The 19,779-nt window shown below is 36.0% G+C and overlaps 3 protein-coding genes across 4 annotated transcripts; 1 reads left to right on the plus strand and 2 right to left on the minus strand.

The window, feature by feature from the left end:
• Window positions 1-2,577: 2,577 nt before the first annotated feature.
• Window positions 2,578-3,673, plus strand: LOC131019980 (zinc finger protein ZAT5-like). The gene has a single exon (XM_057948621.1). It carries the CDS (start codon window positions 2,811-2,813, stop codon window positions 3,558-3,560), a length of 750 nt encoding a protein of 249 aa, XP_057804604.1. The 5' UTR covers window positions 2,578-2,810; the 3' UTR covers window positions 3,561-3,673.
• Window positions 3,674-9,878: 6,205 nt separating this feature from the next.
• On the minus strand, window positions 9,879-10,900 carry LOC131006208 (uncharacterized). The gene is made up of 2 exons (XM_057933391.1): window positions 10,474-10,900; window positions 9,879-10,420 (listed from the first exon to the last, which is right to left on the minus strand). Exons 1-2 carry the CDS (start codon window positions 10,898-10,900, stop codon window positions 9,879-9,881), a joined length of 969 nt encoding a protein of 322 aa, XP_057789374.1.
• Window positions 10,901-15,403: 4,503 nt separating this feature from the next.
• On the minus strand, window positions 15,404-18,781 carry LOC131019953 (50S ribosomal protein L9, chloroplastic). 2 transcript variants are annotated; one of them, XR_009100557.1, is made up of 7 exons: window positions 18,447-18,781; window positions 18,190-18,317; window positions 17,791-17,836; window positions 17,082-17,179; window positions 16,949-16,996; window positions 16,165-16,343; window positions 15,404-15,623 (listed from the first exon to the last, which is right to left on the minus strand). XR_009100557.1 is itself a non-coding variant. In XM_057948586.1 (6 exons), the coding sequence occupies exons 1-6, from the start codon at window positions 18,747-18,749 to the stop codon at window positions 16,223-16,225; spliced, it is 744 nt and encodes a 247-aa protein (XP_057804569.1). In that variant the 5' UTR covers window positions 18,750-18,781; the 3' UTR covers window positions 15,404-16,222. The 2 variants fall into 2 exon arrangements, 1 of the variants encoding a protein (XP_057804569.1); XM_057948586.1 differs by having other exon boundaries at window positions 15,404-16,343.
• Between the last annotated feature and the right edge of the window lie 998 nt (window positions 18,782-19,779).

The raw sequence follows: 19,779 nt of genomic DNA on the forward strand, positions 1-19,779 counted from the left end.
TATTTTAACGACCGAAAAGTAGGTCGTTAATATTTTTTTTTTAATTTTTAATTTTTAATTTTAAAATTTTTTTAACGATCGAATTATTCGGTCGTTAATATTATTTATTTTATTTTATTTAAGACCGAATTTTTCGGTCGTAAAAATTATTTTAATTTTTTTTTATTTAATTTCTATTTATATTAATTTTTTTATTAATTAACTAATTTATTTATTTATTTTATTAACGACCGAATAATCTTATTTTTATTTTTTGATTATACATATATAAATATTTAATTAATTTTCTATTTAATTCTTATTTTTAAATTATAGAGAATATTTTAAAAATGAATGTTATTTTCATAATATTATTCTTAAAATTAGATAATATTGATTATTAATAAAAATATGATATTATTTGCAAATAATAATAAATTATTATATTTATTAGATTTATTATAATAAATTATTACACTTATTAGATTTACTAAATTATTTTCATTATTTTCAAAATATTAATAAATTTATTATTTTAATATAATAAAATTATTTTTCAAATATTAATTTTATTAATATTGATGATTATTTGATTTAATATATTTTCATAATAAATTATTAGATTAATTATAATAAATTTTTAGATTTTTTAGATTTACTAAATTATTAGATTCATTATTTTCAAAATATTAATAATTTATTATTTTAAAATAATAAAATTATTTTTCAAATATTAATTTTATTAATATTGATTATTTGATTTAATTTTTTTCATAATAAATTATTAGATTTATTATAATAAATTATTAGATTTACTAAATTATTAGATTCATTATTTTTAAAATATTAATAATTTTATTATTTTAAAATAATAAAATTATTTTTCAAATATTAATTTTAATAATATTGATTATTTGATTTAATTTATTTTCATAATAAATTATTAAATTTATTTGATTTAGTATAATAAATTATTAGATTCTTTATTTTCAAAATATTAATAAGTTTATTATTTTAAAATAATAAAACTAATTTTCAAATATTAATTTTATTAATATTGATTTTATTGTATATTTGATTGTTAGTTTTCATACTCATATTTTCTTTTTTTTAATTACGATAATATTAATTTTTTATTATTTTAAATTCGATCGTATATTTACCGTCATTGTTTCGCCGGCACCACAAGTCTTAGATATCATCTTGACATATTATAAGGTTATGAATGATTAATGATATTGTATATTGAAACAGAGTTTAAATGAATTAATAGGTACTATATATATATATATATATATATATATATATATATCAATAATACGAGTGTTCTGTACTGGTGACCACTCGAAAGAAACTTCAAGGTTAAGCATGCTTGACTTAGAGCACAACTAAGATGGATTACCCACTGGGAAGTTCGTCAAATGATATGCAATTAAGGTCAAAATACATTAGAAATACACTAAAATACTTGTGGGATACAAAGATAAATAAATATATATAAATATATATGTATATATATATTCGAAAAAAAAATTCGATTGTTAATAATAAAAAATTCGATCGTTATTAAAAAAAATAAAAAATAATAATTTTTTGTTCTCTTTTTAACGATCGAAAAAACGGTCGTTAAGACTCGGAACGACGATGCAAACAACGACCGAAAAAAACGGTCGTTAACAATATTAACGACCGATTTTGGGTTTTAACGACCGAATTTTCGATCATTAGAGCCGCATTTTCTTGTAGTGAAATGAGGGCGAGAGAGGCGTTGATGTCCCGACTATGGTGAAGGAGCGGCGGCAACATTGATTCTTGCTGGAACGTCGAGAATCGAGAGATATAATGAAATCCTAGAGATAGAAATTTTAGAGCTATATATGCACAAAAGATAGAGTGATAAAAATTGGGCAAGGAGAGAGAGAGAGAGAGAGACCTTGCAGCGACGATGGTATAGCGGTGGCAAAAGGTGGTCGTGGAGAAGGGGGAGGGGGATGGCGCGGGTCGAGAGAGAAAGAGCGAGGAGAAACCTTGCAACAGCGGGCAATGGCAGCGAGCGGCGCATATGTAGAAGGCAAATGGTGGATGGTAATGGGAATTAGGGTTTAGGGGAAGGAAGCGCAGGTTGTGAGGGGTTTTTTGATTTTTTTTTTTTAATTATTAAAGGTATATTGGTATATTTACATAAAAAAAAATTCTAATTCTTTAAATTTTTTATTTTTATGAATACTCCCTTCTTCTCATTCTAATAGGCTCGTTTTTCTTTTTCGAAACGTCCCACTAGAATATGCTCGTTTTTCATTTTGAGTAAAAAAGTGTACTTAATTGGTGTGGACTACACTACTTTCCTCATAAAAAGTAAGCTTCTTAATCTCCGTGCTCAAAAGAAATGAGCCTATTAGAGTGAAACGGGGAAATTACTATTTTCTTTTACTATGTGAGAATTGATAGATTAGTTTATTAATTAACTCTATATTATAACTAATCTAAAGAGGTAATTCTTTAGATCCATTGACATAAAATTTTATTTTCCCAAATCAACCGTAAGCATAACACAAGAACTCCATAAATAACCATGAAATATAAAGTGGGGGGAAAAAAAGGTGAAACCTAATTATTTGGAGTGTGGTAGCTAGTTGGGAAAAGAAAAGCAGAGTTTAGTGTGTAAAGTTGGAAAGGGCAAGGGAGATTGGTGGCTAGAAGCTACTTCTTAGTTAACTATTCACGAGCTTGGCTTTTCACTCCACACACACTCACCATTTTATCATACTAATTTAATAACTACTTCTACTTGTAATATTATCACACTCTATATATATCACACTCATACATATATGATTCACACTTTCTCACTCCTCTCCACTTTCTCGCACTTCCACTCACTGGCAACAGCGATGAACACCCAATCCTTGGAAGAATTCTCCGCCTCCAACGATCACATGATCGTCAAAGGCAAGCGCACCAAGCGGCCCCGCCCTTCCTCCTCCGCCTCCTCCGATTTCAACTCCGCCACCTCTTCCAGCAGCACCGAAGAAGACGAGGACCTCGCCAACTGCCTCATCCTCCTCGCCCGCGGCCACCACCGCCCCAAAGCCGCCGCCGTCTACGTCTACGAGTGCAAGACTTGCAGCCGCACTTTCTCCTCCTTCCAAGCATTGGGCGGCCACCGCGCTAGCCACAAGAAGCCTAAGACCGCCGCCGACTTCGATCAGAAGAGGCAGCCGCCGCCGCCGCCGCCGCCGGAAGAGGATGAATTCGTCGCGATTACTCCGCCACCTTCGAGGCCTAAAATCCACGAGTGTTCAATCTGCGGATCGGAATTTGCGTCGGGGCAGGCGTTGGGAGGCCACATGAGACGACACCGTTCCGCCCAAAATACGGCGGCGGCGGCGGCGGCCGAGGATTCCAATTCGAGCCATCACGATCATCATCATCGTCACGTTGTGGAGAAGGCGAGGAATATGTTGTCGTTGGATCTCAACCTGCCGGCGCCGCCGGAGGAGGAGTTTCGCGCTTTCTCGTCCAACCAACAGCCGCAGCGGCTCGTGTTCGCGGCGGCGGCGCTGGTGGATTGCCACTACTGAGGCGGGTTGACAATTTCGATCAATTAATTAATGTGAATAATTATTTCTATTTTTTTTTTTCTTCTATGTTTCTGTTAATGTTATGAAATTATAAATGCCATTAATTACTCACACTTGACGTTGTTATCATCAATTCTTTGAATGGAGCCAAATATTTTATTTGGTTTTTACGTTTGAAGTTGAAATATATTGGAGTGATCAAGTGGTTACAATTCATGGTTGCCTTTCATTCACGAAAAGTGAGTGATGAGGCATCTTTTTTTATGCTCTTTTTGTTTCTTATTTATATATATAGTTTTGATGTCATGTTCTTTTTTGTATGTTGAGTAAGATAAAGAGTGGGTTTTGCAACACTCCAAAGTTAGCTAGCTAGTGTGCGTAGAGAGAGAGAGAGAGCTAGGGTTGGGCATAACCAGCGCCACAACTAATTAAAGGACGTGGATTAGTTTCTAATTAATATTTATTACAAATTACAAAAAATAATACTAATAATAATTGTTTAAAAAAAAGATAAAGCGAATGAGTTGCGGATTATTTCCATTTCATTAAATGACAAAGAATTAATGGATAGGAGTGATGGTTGGTAACTGCCAACCCCATGTGTGTATCCATCTGTATGTATGTATTCTTTCGGTATTTATTATATTAATTAATTCTATCAAAATATACACTTTAACATAAATTTGTTGATTAAGCTCTTTCTAGCTACTTTATTTTTATTAGTTACCTCACTTCACTAGTAGCTCTCACCCCCACCAATTTACACCTAACTATTGGACTGATTAATTCCTAATTTCCAACTTTCTTCCCCCAACCAAACCTCTTTAATCACTTCTTTTTATATTATCTTCATTTCATGTCATGTCTTATTTGCCAGCACATATCATATGTAGCTAGTGATAGTGCACAACATGATAAAACATTTTCTTTTGTTGGAGAGTATAAAATTATGAAATTCTAAGTTGCAAATGATGGTCCAATATTATTGTTCACCTGTCTCCACCATTAATCTACCTCCCTTTACAAACCAAAAAAAAAAAAGGGAAAAATATATTATCAAAGAAAACACAGAGTAAATGTGAAAACGTTATTGATTAGATATATTCAATTAAACTAATTAGGTGATGCACAGCCTCAATATCTTTTTGGCTAAGCTTTTGCAATAGATGTTGCTTCGGATTACAGGTTGTCAATATTCTAAAAAGCTAATTCCCTCACCCACACAATATATACATAAGTATATATATGTATTTAGAGAGAGAGAGAGAGAGTAGTTGTTATTAGAGGGTTGAATTATGTGCACGTTTTGGTGATAATTTGTTAAGGGTGGGCATGTGGACACATTGCGTGACATGTCTAAATACAAAGAAACCGGAGAGTGTTTTAGGGCTTCTTTCAAAATGCTAAATGCTAATAATATGCTACTCTGTCATAATTTACATATATATATATATGTTGAAATAGAAATTTTATTAAAAAGAAAAGAAAAAAAAGAGAGACAAGAGAAATAAGGAAACAAGCAAAAGCACCCGCAAGAAACCCCGGGTAACCAAAAAAGAAACCAAGACTAAGAGAACATATTAAGAGGGTCGTCCTCGTCTAAAACATAGTCATCTTCATCGTCCAACATATCGCCCCATTTTTTCTTATTTTTGAATAGGCCACAACCGACATAGCATGGGCTGCATCAGTAGAGTTAGAGGAGTTGATCACAAAGTTTTGCAGAATCTGTCCTCCAGACTGAGCATACTTCACTTTATTCAGAAACTCCACAGGCGAAGAAGTGTCAAGAACAGGGCCCTGAATATCATCACGGCGTGCTGAGAAATCCGAAGACATGCCATTGATTATGATACGACGGAGCCTGTGCTTGATAGAAGAATCAGAAACTCTCCCCTTCTTGGTGATAGCCCCTTTCGGACGCCCTCGTCTACGAGAAATGGGTCCTGTCGTCCCAGTCAAAGTTAGCACAGCGTTGTTGTCAGTCTGAACAGCAAGCGGCTGAACAACCAGAGGTGCAGAAGTCCTCTCGTGTTCCTGCTCAACTATCTCAATTTGGCTCTTTTCGTCATCTGACCCAGGCTGTTCCATATCCTTTCTACCCTGACTGTCCTGAGAGATGCAAGAATCTGAAGCTCGGCCTCCATTAGAAGGCGGCTTGTCCATGTTATCTCTCTGCTCATCTTGCAACTCTAGAGAAACCAACACAGCAAAGGGATTGGATGAGGTAGGAGAGTCTGAAGAGTTCAGTTTCTGTCCAACCTCAGCTAAAGCTTGTCCAGCCCTTGCTGGAGATTCCTGATTTCCGGTGTAGGGACGAGGATGAACCCTGTGGTCATCTACCTTGGACTGACCACGTTCCCGGCCCTGATGTTCCGTAAAGCCCTCCTCGGTCGTGGTCGTTTTACTCCTTCTGCATTCGTTAGAAATATGTCCCACAACATTGCAAACGGAGCAGTAATAAGGCAAATTCTCATATCCAAACTTGACAGTAAAATCAATGTCGCCACACTTAATATCTAAAGCCTCAGGAATATCAGCCGAAACATCTAACTCAACAAGAATTCTAGCAAAGTGACCCACATGAGCCTGTGCAGACTGACCATCAATCAAGATAGGCGTACCCACTTCTCGTGCTACCCCGGAAAGAACCTCTGGGTGCCAATATTCATGTGGCAAGTTAAAGATTCTAATCCATACCTGAACAAGGGTAGAATGCGCTTTGTAGGGATCAAAATTCGGCACCCAAGCCTGGAGATGGAGTATACCTGAGCGGAGACGCCAAGTCATTTTAGCGAAAGCCGCTGCCCTATCCTCGTCGGTGGTGAAATTAAAAGTGAAGTAACCTTTTCCGAGAGGATGTATCGACCAACCACAAGACGGTTTCCAAAGTTGCTGAAGTTCCTCCCAAAGATCCCCTGCAAACCGAGGTGACTCACCTTTGCGGAGGATCAGCCGGCCGTGAACCGCATGGGCGAAACGCCGGACTTGTCGTTGGTGGAAAGAAGGCTCTAAAACAAGACAACGTTTGAGATCCACCAACTCTGGCCGGAGGATTGTAAAGTCATGAGCGGGGACGTCCCTAGGCTTGGAAACTTGTTCCGTCGGACTGCCATCCCTAGCTTTCAGTTTATCTGCAAAAGAGGCCTTCGGCTGAGGAGGAGGCGACACCTTCGGAGCAGACTGCGGACTGACCACTTTCGGATGGGCAGTCCCGATCGAGCGAAGCGGAATCAGTCCCTTAGGACCATCGGCCTGAGTAGAGACGCCAACAGTATGGGCAGTCATCATCGCAGCGATTTCCGGAAACGAAACATCAGCAGTAACTCTAGCAGCCTCCGCCGAACTATCTGTGACAGTGATGCTCGGAGGCATCGTGATCCCAGACTCGGGGAAGAGAAGCGCCGTCATTACTGTGGTAGAGTTCATTGTCGTCTGATCAGCAGTGGTTAAAAACTTTACGAGAGGCGGGTGCTGAGACGGAACATTGGCAGGGGACTTAGATCGAGACCTGTCAAAATTAGAAGATACTAGGGGAAGATTGAGGCCCCCCTTGTCACGATGGATATCCGGCGAACTCGAATCCATCACCGGCAGTAGTCACGGCGGCACAATCAGCGGTGAGGCGACACCAATCAGCGGCACGCGTGGATGAAGGCGACGAGCAGCAGATGCAAGCGGTGCGGCTGGAGTGGCCGAGATCTGCTTGACGAGGTTGAGGCAGCAGCGTGACACCCAGACGACGTCGGAGGCGAGCAGCGGTGGCTGCTGCGTGCTCTCCTCTCTGTCGCTGCTGCTGCTGCTCGGAGGAGGCGGAAGTCCGGTGTCGGGGCGGCGAGCAGCTCGCGGAGGAGCACGCGAGGAAACAGCACGGTGGAGCACTCGAGGAAACAGCTCACGGTGGAGCAGCACCTCGCGGTCAAAGGCAAGGGACAGCTCGCGGTGGAGCAGCACGCGAGGAAGATAGCTCGCGGTGGAGCAGCTCGCGGTGGAGCAGCTCGCAGTCAAACATCCGGTGGAGACAACTCGCGGTCAAACATCCGGTGGAGCAGCACGCGAGGAAAAAGATTTCAAAAAGCAGCACGCGGAGGAGCAGCACGCGAGGACTTTTTTCTCGAGGACTTTTTTCTCGGAGGAGCAGCCAACATATATATATATATATATATATATAGGGAGAGGTTCAAATAAGATCCACTAAATAAAATTAGAACGGAGAACCATTTTAAGCCATTCGATCATCAAGATCTACGGTGGATGCATCATCTTAGTGGATGAATGCAGATCCTGGGTTCGAATCCTGAAGGGAGCAAATTTTTTATTATTTTCGGATGCATTAAATTTAATAGCGAATGCATTAATTTATATAGCAGATGCATTGATTTTAATGGTTCTTATGTTCTCACGATAAGTGTGGTTCTCATTATAACCACACCCTATATATATATATATATATATATATATATATATATATATATATATTGTAATCAATAATAAAATATCATAATCCCTCAAAAAAAATATCATAATTAATTGATCGTCTACGTACGCTAACTTCTTAATTTGGACTTTAATCAAATCTAGAATTGTATGTTTAATTTGGTTCGTGCCTGAAAAAAAAATACTTGATGTGATAAAAAGTAGAACCATTGATGCATGTAAGATCATATGTGATATTTTTCAACTTCCTATTACTATATATTTACCAACCATCTTTTGAGATTAGGGCATCTAAATGTTGTTGATGTTTTTTAGTTGTATAAGTGAGGACCAACCTTATGTTGACAAATCGTAATGCTTAATTTTGATTAATGAATTCGTAAAAGGAACAAAAACCAAATTCTCTTGATTTGGCCACCACAAATTTTGAAATCGGCCGAAAAATTAGTTATTCATTTGCCTAATTTGTGAGTAAAAGATGTTTGGTCTACAAGCTGTTTTAAAGTTTATGAGTTCCTAGAAAGTGTATGGAAACTACTCAAATTATTCGTCTAAAATTAAAATAAAATTTGAAAAAATCATTCACACCCAAAAAAGAATGATAGCCAAAGTTTTTATGGTCATTTACTAGTCGGTAAATCCGTCATTATAAAGTAGACAAAGTAAATGTTTCAGTTCAACTCGGTACTTCACAGTTCTTTTGGTAAATTAATTAATGAAGTTTATTTAAAAGTCATGGAGTCAATTAATTTACTGTAGAATATTGGGAGTAACTTCATTATCAAAGGTCATCACTCTGACAAATTCAACAAAGAAAAAATCAGAATATTTTAATTTATTTTTGATTAAGTCGAATTGATATTGCAAATGGTGTATACTCGTAGCTATTAAAATGTGGTGGGCAGTAATATTTAGGTTTAGGGTTGCAAAATTTGGTTGATGGAAAAAGTTCTGATTTAAATGGGGGGTGCATCAACTGCATGACGTCACGCCTGCTTGCGTGGCACATGCTTCCCTCCTTTGACATGGCACATCTATCCTGTTGACACGTGGTTGGCTCTCAGTTTTTTACACGCACCTCTCTCCCTCGCTCTTGTCAACTTCAATGCTTCTCTCTCTCTCTCTTACTATTTATTTATTTATTTTTATTTTTTTATACATGATTTTTATAAGAAATCAAAACGCTATCATTGCTTGGCGAAAATTGTGAGAGGTGTTCCTATACTTCATATTTAAAATAAACTCTTGTGTTTTGTGGAGGTTCATATCTCCATGCTTTATGTTCGTGTTTTTAAGTGCATCCACAATAGAGAGTTAAGATGGGCTCTTAAATATGATCCCCACTATTGAAGAGTCCATTCTCCACAATGGGAGAGCCCACTCCTTGACTTTTTAGTTTGTATTTTTATTTCTCATTTAATTTTATTGTTGTTTTTAATTAAAACTAACTTTAAATTTAACAACTCACATTTCATTAAATTAAAAATCAAACATTACATTAAATAAAATAATGAAAAATTACATTAATTTAGATAAAATTAAATCTACGAGCTATGGCTCCACGGGACCAAAACGTGCCCATATATGCTCGACTAAATCATCGCGGAGGTGAGCGTGGAGTCGACTGTCCTTCAATTTTGCGCTTCGGGCCATAAAGGCGGCGAATTCCCGTGGTGCTCCGGTATTGAACTGTGTTTGAGGAACGCTGCTTGATCCTTCACCAACGTCGCCATTCCAAGTTGCTGCAATCTCTCCTTCATCCTCAATTATCATGTTGTGCAATATGATGGACGTAAACATGATGCTACTCACATGCTCCTGCTTCCATAGACGAGACGAGCCTCTGATTATACCCCAACGAGCTTGAAGAACGCCAAAAACTCATTCCACATCCTTCCTTGCAGCTTCTTGCATCACTTTGAACCTTCGCTTCTTCTCGTCGCTCATAAATGTGAAGCTTTTGACGAATACCGGCCAGTCCGGATAGATGCCGTCAGTTAAGTAGTAGCCTCTGGTGTGGTGGGAATTGTTGGCGAGGAAATGCACCGCTGCTTCATTGTCCGATAGGACGTCATTGAATAACGTGGACTGGTTGAGAAAGTTGATGTCGCTATTTGACCCAGCGACTCCGAAGAAGGCGTGCCATATCCACAAATCTTGTGAAGCAACAACCTCTAATATAATCGTGGGCTCGCCCTGATCCCCTCGAGTGTAAGCGCCATGCCAAACCACTGGACAATTCTTCCAAGCCCAGTGCATGCAGTCTAGACTCCCCAACATTCTCGGGAAACTATGTTTGACCTCGTGCATTGTAGCGAGTCGTTGAACGTCGGCAGTGGTTGGCCTCCTCAAATATACGCCGCTAAAAATCCGAACAACGGCTTTACAAAATTTATTCAAGCACGCCAACGTCGTCGTTTCTCCTATACGGAGATATTCGTCACAACAATCAGCAGCAGTACCGTACGCCAATTACCGAATCGCCGTTGTGCACTTTTGGATTGGTGAGAAGCCAAATGCCCACAAGCATCGGGATGTTGTTGGAAGTAAGGATCGACTTCTAGCGCATTCACAATGCGTAGAAATAACGCCCGGCTCATGCGAAAATGACGTTGGAATGATTGTGGCCCATAAACTGCATCGTCAACAAAATAATCCCGATGAAGGCGCTCACCACCACCTTCACGATCACGGAGAATAACTTTACGCTTCTTCATCGGTAGATGAGGAGGATCGAATTGATATGAACTCGCCACTTGCATGAAATTTGCAGCAAGACTCATAAAAAATCCTTCGGGATTTTGCATAGGATCGGGAAGAGTAGAAAATTGTGGGTTTGGAACTTCTTCGTCAGATGAAGAATTGGTGGAAAAATGATTTGAAGAATTGTTGGATGATGGCATTTTTTTTTTAGATTGGAGAGAAGTGAATGAGAGATATGAATGAAGAAGTGAGTGTGAGATATATATATATATATATATATATATAGAGAGAGAGAGAGGAAAATTGAAATAATTAAAAATAATAAAAATGAAAATAGTCGTTGAGCAACGGCTGCTTCTCCAACTGTACAATTCAAAGGTTAAAAATCTGATTTTTTTTAATTGCAGCGAAATTTGTGATTGGGCGGTGTTGGAGACGCGCCCAACCATTTCTAGTTTGAGCCAGATGCAGAGAGGGGAGGCTGGCTCGCGCACCCGGGGTGCGGCAATGGCTGATGGCGTGGAGCAAGGGGGCTCAAGCCTTTTTCCGAGCCCTCATTGATGATGCTCTAATAATGCTCTCTCATTTTCTCTCTCTTAATAGTATATTAGTATATAATAATTGTTCAATCCAAAAAAATTATTATAACAAAAGTAATTAAAAAATAAACAAAAAAAAGTAAGGTTAATTGCCTATAAAATACTAAACTTTTATCAAATTTTGATTTTGCATACAAATATTAAAAGATATTGTGGTAATTATTGAACTTTCATCAAATTCTAATTTTTCATATAAATTTTATAAAGTAGCGCAAAAACTTTAAAACGAAGCAAGATAATTACTAAACTTTCATCAAATAATCTGATTTTGCATAATTCCGAATAATGGTTGTGATATTCCATCGCATATGTCGTTTTATTCACTCACCGATTATATCATGTCAATTATTCAGCTAGCCATGGCAACACTAAATTTGGCTGAAATTTTGACTGGTAGCAAAATCAGATTAAATCAATAGTTCGGCAATTATCATGCTAAATTTTAAAGCTTGTATGCAAAATCAGAATGCGGTGAAAGTTCAATAATTACCATGCTGCTTTTTATGGTTTGAATGCAAAATTAGAATGTGATTAAAGATCAGTAATTACCATACTGCTTTTTAAAATTTGTATGCAAAATCAGAATTTGGTGAAAGTTAAATATTTTACAAGCAATTAATCCAAAAAAGTATATAACAACATTAATCGTGTGAACATATTTGATTAAAAGTTCGATTTCTATCTATCTTTATACTTTGAGTTCGTTTCATATAATTAACTTATGTGATATGTATGCTATTGTTAATAAATAATACTGGCTAAAAATATAAAGGGGTATTAGTCTGTAAATACTCAAACTTTTTCCATTTTTTAGTTTTACACCCGAACTTTGAAATCTGCCTAGAAATACATAAATTTTGTATTATTTCTAATTTTGCACACGGAAAACTTTTTTAGTGAGGCAAAATCCGACGTGGATCTTACTCAGCATAATACACTCATGTGATAGAAACGATACAATTTTATTAAAGAGATAAATATTAAAATAATTATTTTACTTAAGCAAATGTTAATAATAACCATAAAAATTAAAATACATGAATTATAAACGCTCTTACTAAAGTACTCTTTTATTATTTTATTTTAATATTTACTAATAATTTAAAATCTAAATTTTATTTTAAAATAATTGAAATCTAAAAAAAGAAAATAGAAAAACATACAATACAACCTCCTTCTCCCCCAAATTCCCGTCCCCTTCGCTTCCCAGACCCCAACCTTAATCTCGTCCCTTTCCGACCAGCTTACGCCGCTGGACAAGCACGCGTCGCCGAATTTCCACTTGCATCATTCCCGCACAACAACTCCATGATGTTGTCGAATAACTAGCCACATGGCGAGCGAGATGTTGCACTTGTTCCTCTTCTTCTTCTTATAGTTCGCTCGGTTTTTCTCGCTTTAGTTCTTCGCCAAGATCTCCCCTTCTCAATAGAACCTTGGTTCCTACTCTATTTTGCAAAAATAATGTCTTAAATATAAAAATTTAAAAATGTTGGAACAAAAATGGCAACGTTTTTGAAAGTATGGAACTGTGTCGTTTTGCTGCACAGTCGATCATGCCACATCAATTAATCTGATTGACATGTCAGCAACGATTTAGATATTTTAAAATCGTGTGCAAAATCAAAAGAATATAAAATTTATGTGTTTATAGATAGAATTTAAAATCTAAGTATGAAATAAATAAAAAAAATAAATATTTACATGTCAATGCCCCAAATATAAATACGTATATATTACTAAAAAGCAGATTCTCATCATTTAAGAGAAATGGTTGAAGAAGTGTGTATAGACAAGCAAACATGTGGCGTGCGTGCTTGTAGTTTGTTGATTCTCACTAGGGATACCAGACAATGCATCATGTGAACATGATTATTAGTTTGAAACAATATAACAATTTGTTGATTAATTGTCGTGATTTCTAACTTTTGCCATATTAATGATATCACACTAGCAATATGTTTACTGTAATCAAACGCAATATTATACGATTAAAAATAAAATACTCTACTAATCCCACTCCAACAGCTTGATTGGAATAATTATCAATTTTCCTCAAAAAAAAAAAAAAGAGAATAATTATCAACAATTGAAAAGCAAAAAAATATGGAAATTAAGAGGGAAAAAAGTCAAATTTTTACCGGGAAATAACTAGGATTATTGGCCTATAAATATATAAACTTTTAGTCAATTCTCTTTTAGTCAATTCTGCACAGAAATTTTAATTATGATATGACAATAAATAAACTTTTAATTTATTATGATTTTAGCATGAAACTAAAATTCTTAAATTTTCGTAAATTTTCGACGAGAGTGCTGCTTAAATTTTCGTTTCTTTGCATTGTTTTAGCTTGAATTTGCTTAGTATTTTAACTTGTTTCTTAAAACTTGTTCAAAGTCATGAATTTTAACTTGATTCTTTTAGTTTGATTGGCATTCAAATTGATTTAATTTGATTTAATATATAATCAAACCAAAATTAAAGTTCATGTGCAATTTATAAATTGTCTAAAAATTTGTGAATTTCCAAACCAGCATCCCAAAAAACTACTCCCCCTGTCCACGAAAAAGTATCCAACTTACCCTTTTTTTTCCACAAAAAATGCTCTGTTTACCTTTTTGTAGATGCATACCCTTTATTTTTCAACTTATTTACAACTTATGCCATTAATGAACCCACCATTTTATTTAACTCATGCAATTAGCACTACCCCTACTCTCTAACTTTTATCCCACTCAAAAAAAATTTATCAACTTTCTTAATACTCGTACCGGCACCCAAATGGAGCATTTTTTTGTGGACGGAGGAAGTAATAAAAGGTGTTCTTACGGACGTATTTGTGGATCAACTTTTTCTTTGGAGTATTTCATTTGAATTATTAATCCGGAAAAGTAATAAAATTTAACACTGAATTGGCCTCCTACAGAAGGCTGAATTGGCCTCCTACAGATGGTAGAAGCTTCGTTGAGGAATTGCAATTTTTAAATTATAACATAATGAAAAAAAAAAAGAAAAAAGAAAAAAAAAACGCAAACTTAAAATTTTCTGTTTAATTTATTGTCTAGAGGAATATGCAGTAGATACGCATGAAATAACTAGAATAAATAAAAGGCCCAACTATTTCGAGTTGACTTAGAAATTAAACGTGTCAAAAGTTGTATGTTGCAGTGCTGTTGCCAAACCAAGAACATAATTTACTTATTATGGTGGGCCAAGCAACACTTGTTATTAAGGAATTAATTTAATTACTGGTTTTTTTAATTATAATACGATTCAAATTTTAAAGGACAAGTTGTGAGCTAAATCATAAATAAAAATTGACCTGGTAGAGTGGGAATATCAGAATATATTAGGTAAGTCTATAATCTTATCGCAAGTACACAATTATTGTTGCTAATTCAACAATTCTACTAACATTATTTGGAGTGAGATTCTTGCCTTCACCACCAACCGCAGTTTTACTTACTTCAATAATATATAGATGATGTTTTGTCTTTTTTCCGCTAGTAAAATAAAATAAAAACTGCAGCAAAAAGCTTTACTAAGTTGACTAAGTGGAAATGCAATATGTGACATTCATGATTGTAAGTAAATATTAATGCCTAGTAGTAATATCTTATATCATTCCCAGTCTAATCCATCTTCCGATTCTTGAAAGCCAATGCATAAGTTCAGGTTAATGCCCAAGGCCAAAAGTCTTGAATTCGAAGACTAACAGATTGTACTTGGGTACGATGGGGAAATGACATGTGTTCTGGGTAAACTCTGCTCAATGAGATCTCAGTCACTATCTATAAGAGATACTACAAGGGATTCTGATAAGGTTATTTTTTTATTTTTTTTAAACATGAACTTAGCTGTTTCAGATACTGAGTTTGGCCAGCCTGTATGTCTATATATATATATATCTATATATATGTGTGTGTGTGTGTGTGCGCGTGTGTGTAGTTGTGTATTCCTATGGCAATCATTGGCAAGGTAACAAAAAACTATGGTTCATAAGAAATATTAGGAAAAATCAGCGCCATAATTTAAGCAGATCGTCTCAAGAGATCCTGAAAAGTGAAAAGGTGTGAGAGATATTGAGATCTGCAAATGATTGATTTTCCTAAATTTAAAACTCATGCTTCATTTCATGGAAGTTTCTAGTGGGAACATGTTGTCATAGAAGATGCAACTACATTTCAATATCCCCATTTGCGAATGAATACAAATAAACTATTAAAAGAAATAGATATGATACAAGAAGCCAAGGCCTAGGATAACAGATATGGAGCCCCTTCACAGACATGAAACCTTCAATTGTTTGAACCTTGAAGAATCCTACATAAAAAGGAAAAGAAACAGAAATCTTAAGCGAGTACTACGGCTTGGCATAGCTAGACACTCTTCTTAGTTCACCATTATTCCACTCACATTCTTGACTTCTAGTTCGACTGAGATCAAGAAAATACATCAGTTTTTCATCTTCTATGAATGGTAATGAAATGAGAAGGTAAGAAGGGCATTTAATCTTCAAGTTGGCTCAGCCAATTGACAGCCCAACTCAAAACTTATTCCAATCCGTGCATAGAAAGTGGAAATAAGATAATAGAAGTAGGTGTGTCTCATGGCTAGGTGTAAATTGATCAGTGGGGCTCAATCAGACTCATAAAGTATATGGAAATCAAAATGTGCATAAGAGGTAATATAATACATTTCCCAGGCTTTCTTTTCTGGCTTGCATACACAAAATGAATTTGTGCAGAAGTAGGCAGGGGCACTATGCTTGGTTGCAAAGTTAAGTTGTAACATACTGATTGATTTGAGTACAAAAAGTTATATTGTTTCAGATAATGATTCCAATGACCAATTAACCACACACCTCAAGAAAATCACCAAAGTTCAGAAACTTGGCCTTTATGAGCATCTCCAGAATGTCCTCAGTTAGCATACACAGTCACCCTTACACGAGCCGTGACATCAGGATGGAGTTTTAGCTCTGCAACGTATTCCCCAGTTTCTCTGATTTCTGGAAGTGAGACAATTCTTTTATCGACGTCCCTAAAAAAGAAAACGTTAACAACAAATGTAAGATACAGCTGTCAGTTAAAAAACTTTCCATCAGTATTTCAATTAATAATAGTATAATACAGTCTTGGCAGCTTGCAAAGAACTCCACTGCATGGTCGCCAAGGGAAATGGCCCAAACAAGAATTAAAAGCTCAAAAGTAACCACAAATAGGGGCTGGTTAGCATTTTCTTAGTTGATCCAAAACAAACGGTGGATAAGTCATTTTCAGGTGCCACTTGGTAAAATATTGGGAGCAGCAATCATCATGCTTTCTGCAGCAACTATGTAATCATTGAACGGCTAGCTGAAAGTGAAGGGGCCTTAGATCGTCCACAAAGCAGAAGATGCTTACATCATTAAAATGCTTCTATATTTAAAAATAAAATAAAAATTGATGGTGATGGAAGCCAGGTAAAATGGCATGTGACCAAAGGTCCCTGACATCGGTATGAATGATAGAATTTGCGCTATAGGTAAAAGGACACTTAACATACAAACCATGGATTCCCAAGAACTTCCGAACAGTTTGAAGTCAACTCAGAGACAGTAGCCATATACAAGTGTACAGCATAAGCATGAATCTGAAAAAAGGTACCTCTGAAGTTGGGCCTTGATTATGTCAACAAGATCTTGAGCAGTGACACTGTCATTATGAGTATATGTCAGCAATTGGCTGCAGAATGGCATATATATAAGTTGCATGTATCACAAAATTGAAAGTAACTTACGAGCCAAAAATTTGTTTTCCTTTCCCTCCCTTGCGCTTCACCTTGAAAGCTCCAACTGTCTCAAAAATCGTGGCAAGCTGTTGTGCCTCATCTTTAACCTAAGAATCAGATTGCCATAGAAAATCACGTCAAAACTCTAACATAGTGTCCCTTCACCAAAACTAAGTCGGTTAGATATGAATAATTATTTATCTTCATGGTATGAATAGTTTATCAAGTGTAGAAAGTAAACTGTTTTAGAAATGCTTCTTTCGGAATGGAACCTACAAACACCTGTTTTTCTATCTTACATGTCTACTATCCATCACATTTGTTATCCATAATATAGTTATACACCTATATTTTGGTGGGAAAACCAATGAAGTACGGTATCTGGGGGTAATATTTTGCAGATTTTATCAGGTTTTTAGATGTAATTAGTCCATTTATCATCAAAGTTTAGCATCTATATGCAACACCACTCGTCATTTGTGAACTAGAAAAATTGGGGGTAATATTTTGCAGATTCTATCAGGTTTTCATATGTAATTAGTCCATTTCTCATCAAAGTTTGGCATTTATGCGCAACATCACTCGTCATTTGTGAACTATAAAAATTGTTCCATTTCAGATTTCAGATAATCATAATGCAGCAGTGTGAGGCAACTCAGATAATCTGATATTAATATACAGCTAAAGAATAATATAAAGAATAAGAAGAATGCATTACTCTTTTCTTCTCGGCCTCAATCCTCTCATCTTCCATCTTCATTTCTCTGACAAAGAATTAAGAAACTTTAAATAAGAAAAACTACAAATCTCAGACTGCCATACTTGTGCGTGAATTGAAAATAGGCAACTACAATCATCGAGTCTGATACGTGAAACCTACATAGCATCAAGTAAAGACTAAACTACAAAACCTCTAGTTTGTGTTCATCATATATCTCATTTCACAAAGTAAATTCGTTCATAAACTCAATAGTCACAACTCCATTTCCACAACATAAGCAAATAAACAAACAGAATTCACAGATAAATAAAAATATGATAGCATTACTGATACAGAGAAAAAGAAAAATATACCAATAAAAACAAAAAAAAATAAAAATGAATGCGAAACAATTACTTGATAAGTTGAGGCGTGACGATCTGCGCCATGCCCAGCGGCAGCAAATAATTCCTAAAATACCCCGCTTTCACATCCATGAGCTGCCCCTTTTTCCCCACTGCTGTCACGTCCTCCTTCAATATAACCTAAATTAAAATAAACAAAGAGAAAATTAAGGGGGGGAAATATTTAAAAAAGAAGATTAAGATACACCTAGTAAGGAACACAAACAATTGAAGATTGCAGTTTGATTTCATGATGGAAAATCTGCATGCCTTGCGCAATTTCTTGGCCTTCTTTTGAGCCACAACACTGAGAAGCGAAGCTCCGTCGACAGTTTTGGCGGCGTCTGCGGTGCTGTTCTTGGAGAAGCTGTGGTTCTGGAGCCATGAAGATGAAGTCCATGAAAGACTTGTGGAAGCCATTGGCGCAAAGATATTACAGAATTTGCAGTTTTGGTCACTAGAGTAAGAGTTGCTGCAGTTGCATTCAACCAATCTTATTCTTATCCCATTATCCGACTTCTTCGCTTTAGACTGTAGTTGCTGTGAAGATGGTGAATATATGGGCCGGCCCATATTTTAAGCGCCAAAGCCCAAGTTCAAATTGTTTGCTACGAACGGGTTAAAAGAGAGTTATATCCATAGCTATTTTTCTATTTTTCATTAAATAAAATATTTATTAAACGATTTTGCCCCCGTAGATCCCAACTTCCCATTATCTAAATTCCACGAAATAAATACACTTTTATATTGTGGTAAATTGGCTATACCAAATTGGCTGGCAATACATAGGAATAGCCAATTTCATAAAGTGTGTAAGTTTAATATCCTCGCCTATAAAAGTATGAGTTTTATAGCCATTTTGAAATAAAAGTACTTAAGTACCCTTATGACAAGTTAAAAAATGGATGATGTTGACATCTCATTTATTTATAATTTAAAAAATACTCCCTCCGTCCCACTAGACTTGACACTTTTGAGTTGGACACGGAGATTAAGAATAAATGGTTAAGAGTTTAAAGTAGGTAGGGTCCACTTATTTTATGTGAGTAGAGAAAGTAGGGACCACATACTATTTTAGGAAAGTGACAATTCTAGTGGGACAAACAAAAAAGGCAAGTGTGCCAAGTCTAGTGGGACGGAGGGAGTACATGAAAAGTTGATTCTTTAAACAAAACTCATGTAAACATTATATCTTCACCTCTTCAAAAATCTATGATTTTATATATATATATATATATAGGGTCAAGTTAATCAAATAATGACCCTATGTATAGAGAATAGAGATTAAATCTCATCCCTTAAAACTACTTAATCGTGTGGCTTAAACCAAATCTGCTTCCAAATTTTAATTAGCATAACAATTGTTCGAAATTATATTTTAATTACAATTAGGGCATTTGAGTAACTTTGCAAATTAGTAAAAACTGCAAATCTCGAAATCTACTCCCATTTATTGCCTTCGTCTCCTCCATTTACTGTCCACCTACCCGCAAAATGTAAGGTTTCGAGGAGACGAAAAGACGAGTCGCCGGACAGCGGACCTATGAGAGGGGCGTGCAACAGAGAAACAGGCGGCGTCATCTCAACACTCCTGGGTGACGAC

Source organism: Salvia miltiorrhiza, chromosome 1 (genome assembly GCF_028751815.1).
Source record: "Salvia miltiorrhiza cultivar Shanhuang (shh) chromosome 1, IMPLAD_Smil_shh, whole genome shotgun sequence".
Classification (NCBI taxonomy): domain Eukaryota; kingdom Viridiplantae; phylum Streptophyta; class Magnoliopsida; order Lamiales; family Lamiaceae; genus Salvia; species Salvia miltiorrhiza.

Excerpts from the sequence above, each read along its gene's own strand:
- LOC131019980 (XM_057948621.1), top strand. The coding sequence starts at position 2,811 with ATGATTCACACTTTCTCACTCCTCTCCACTTTCTCGCACTTCCACTCA.
- LOC131006208 (XM_057933391.1), bottom strand. The coding sequence starts at position 10,900 with ATGCCATCATCCAACAATTCTTCAAATCATTTTTCCACCAATTCTTCA. Across the intron at positions 10,421-10,473 it reads AAGTGCACAACGGCGATTCG|GAGAAACGACGACGTTGGCG; the intron begins GTAATTGGCGTA and ends ATCTCCGTATAG.
- LOC131019953 (XM_057948586.1), bottom strand. The coding sequence starts at position 18,749 with ATGGGCCGGCCCATATATTCACCATCTTCACAGCAACTACAGTCTAAA. Across the intron at positions 18,318-18,446 it reads AGGCCAAGAAATTGCGCAAG|GTTATATTGAAGGAGGACGT; the intron begins GCATGCAGATTT and ends ATTTTAATTTAG. Across the intron at positions 16,997-17,081 it reads GGAAAACAAATTTTTGGCTC|TGTCACTGCTCAAGATCTTG; the intron begins GTAAGTTACTTT and ends TCATAATGACAG.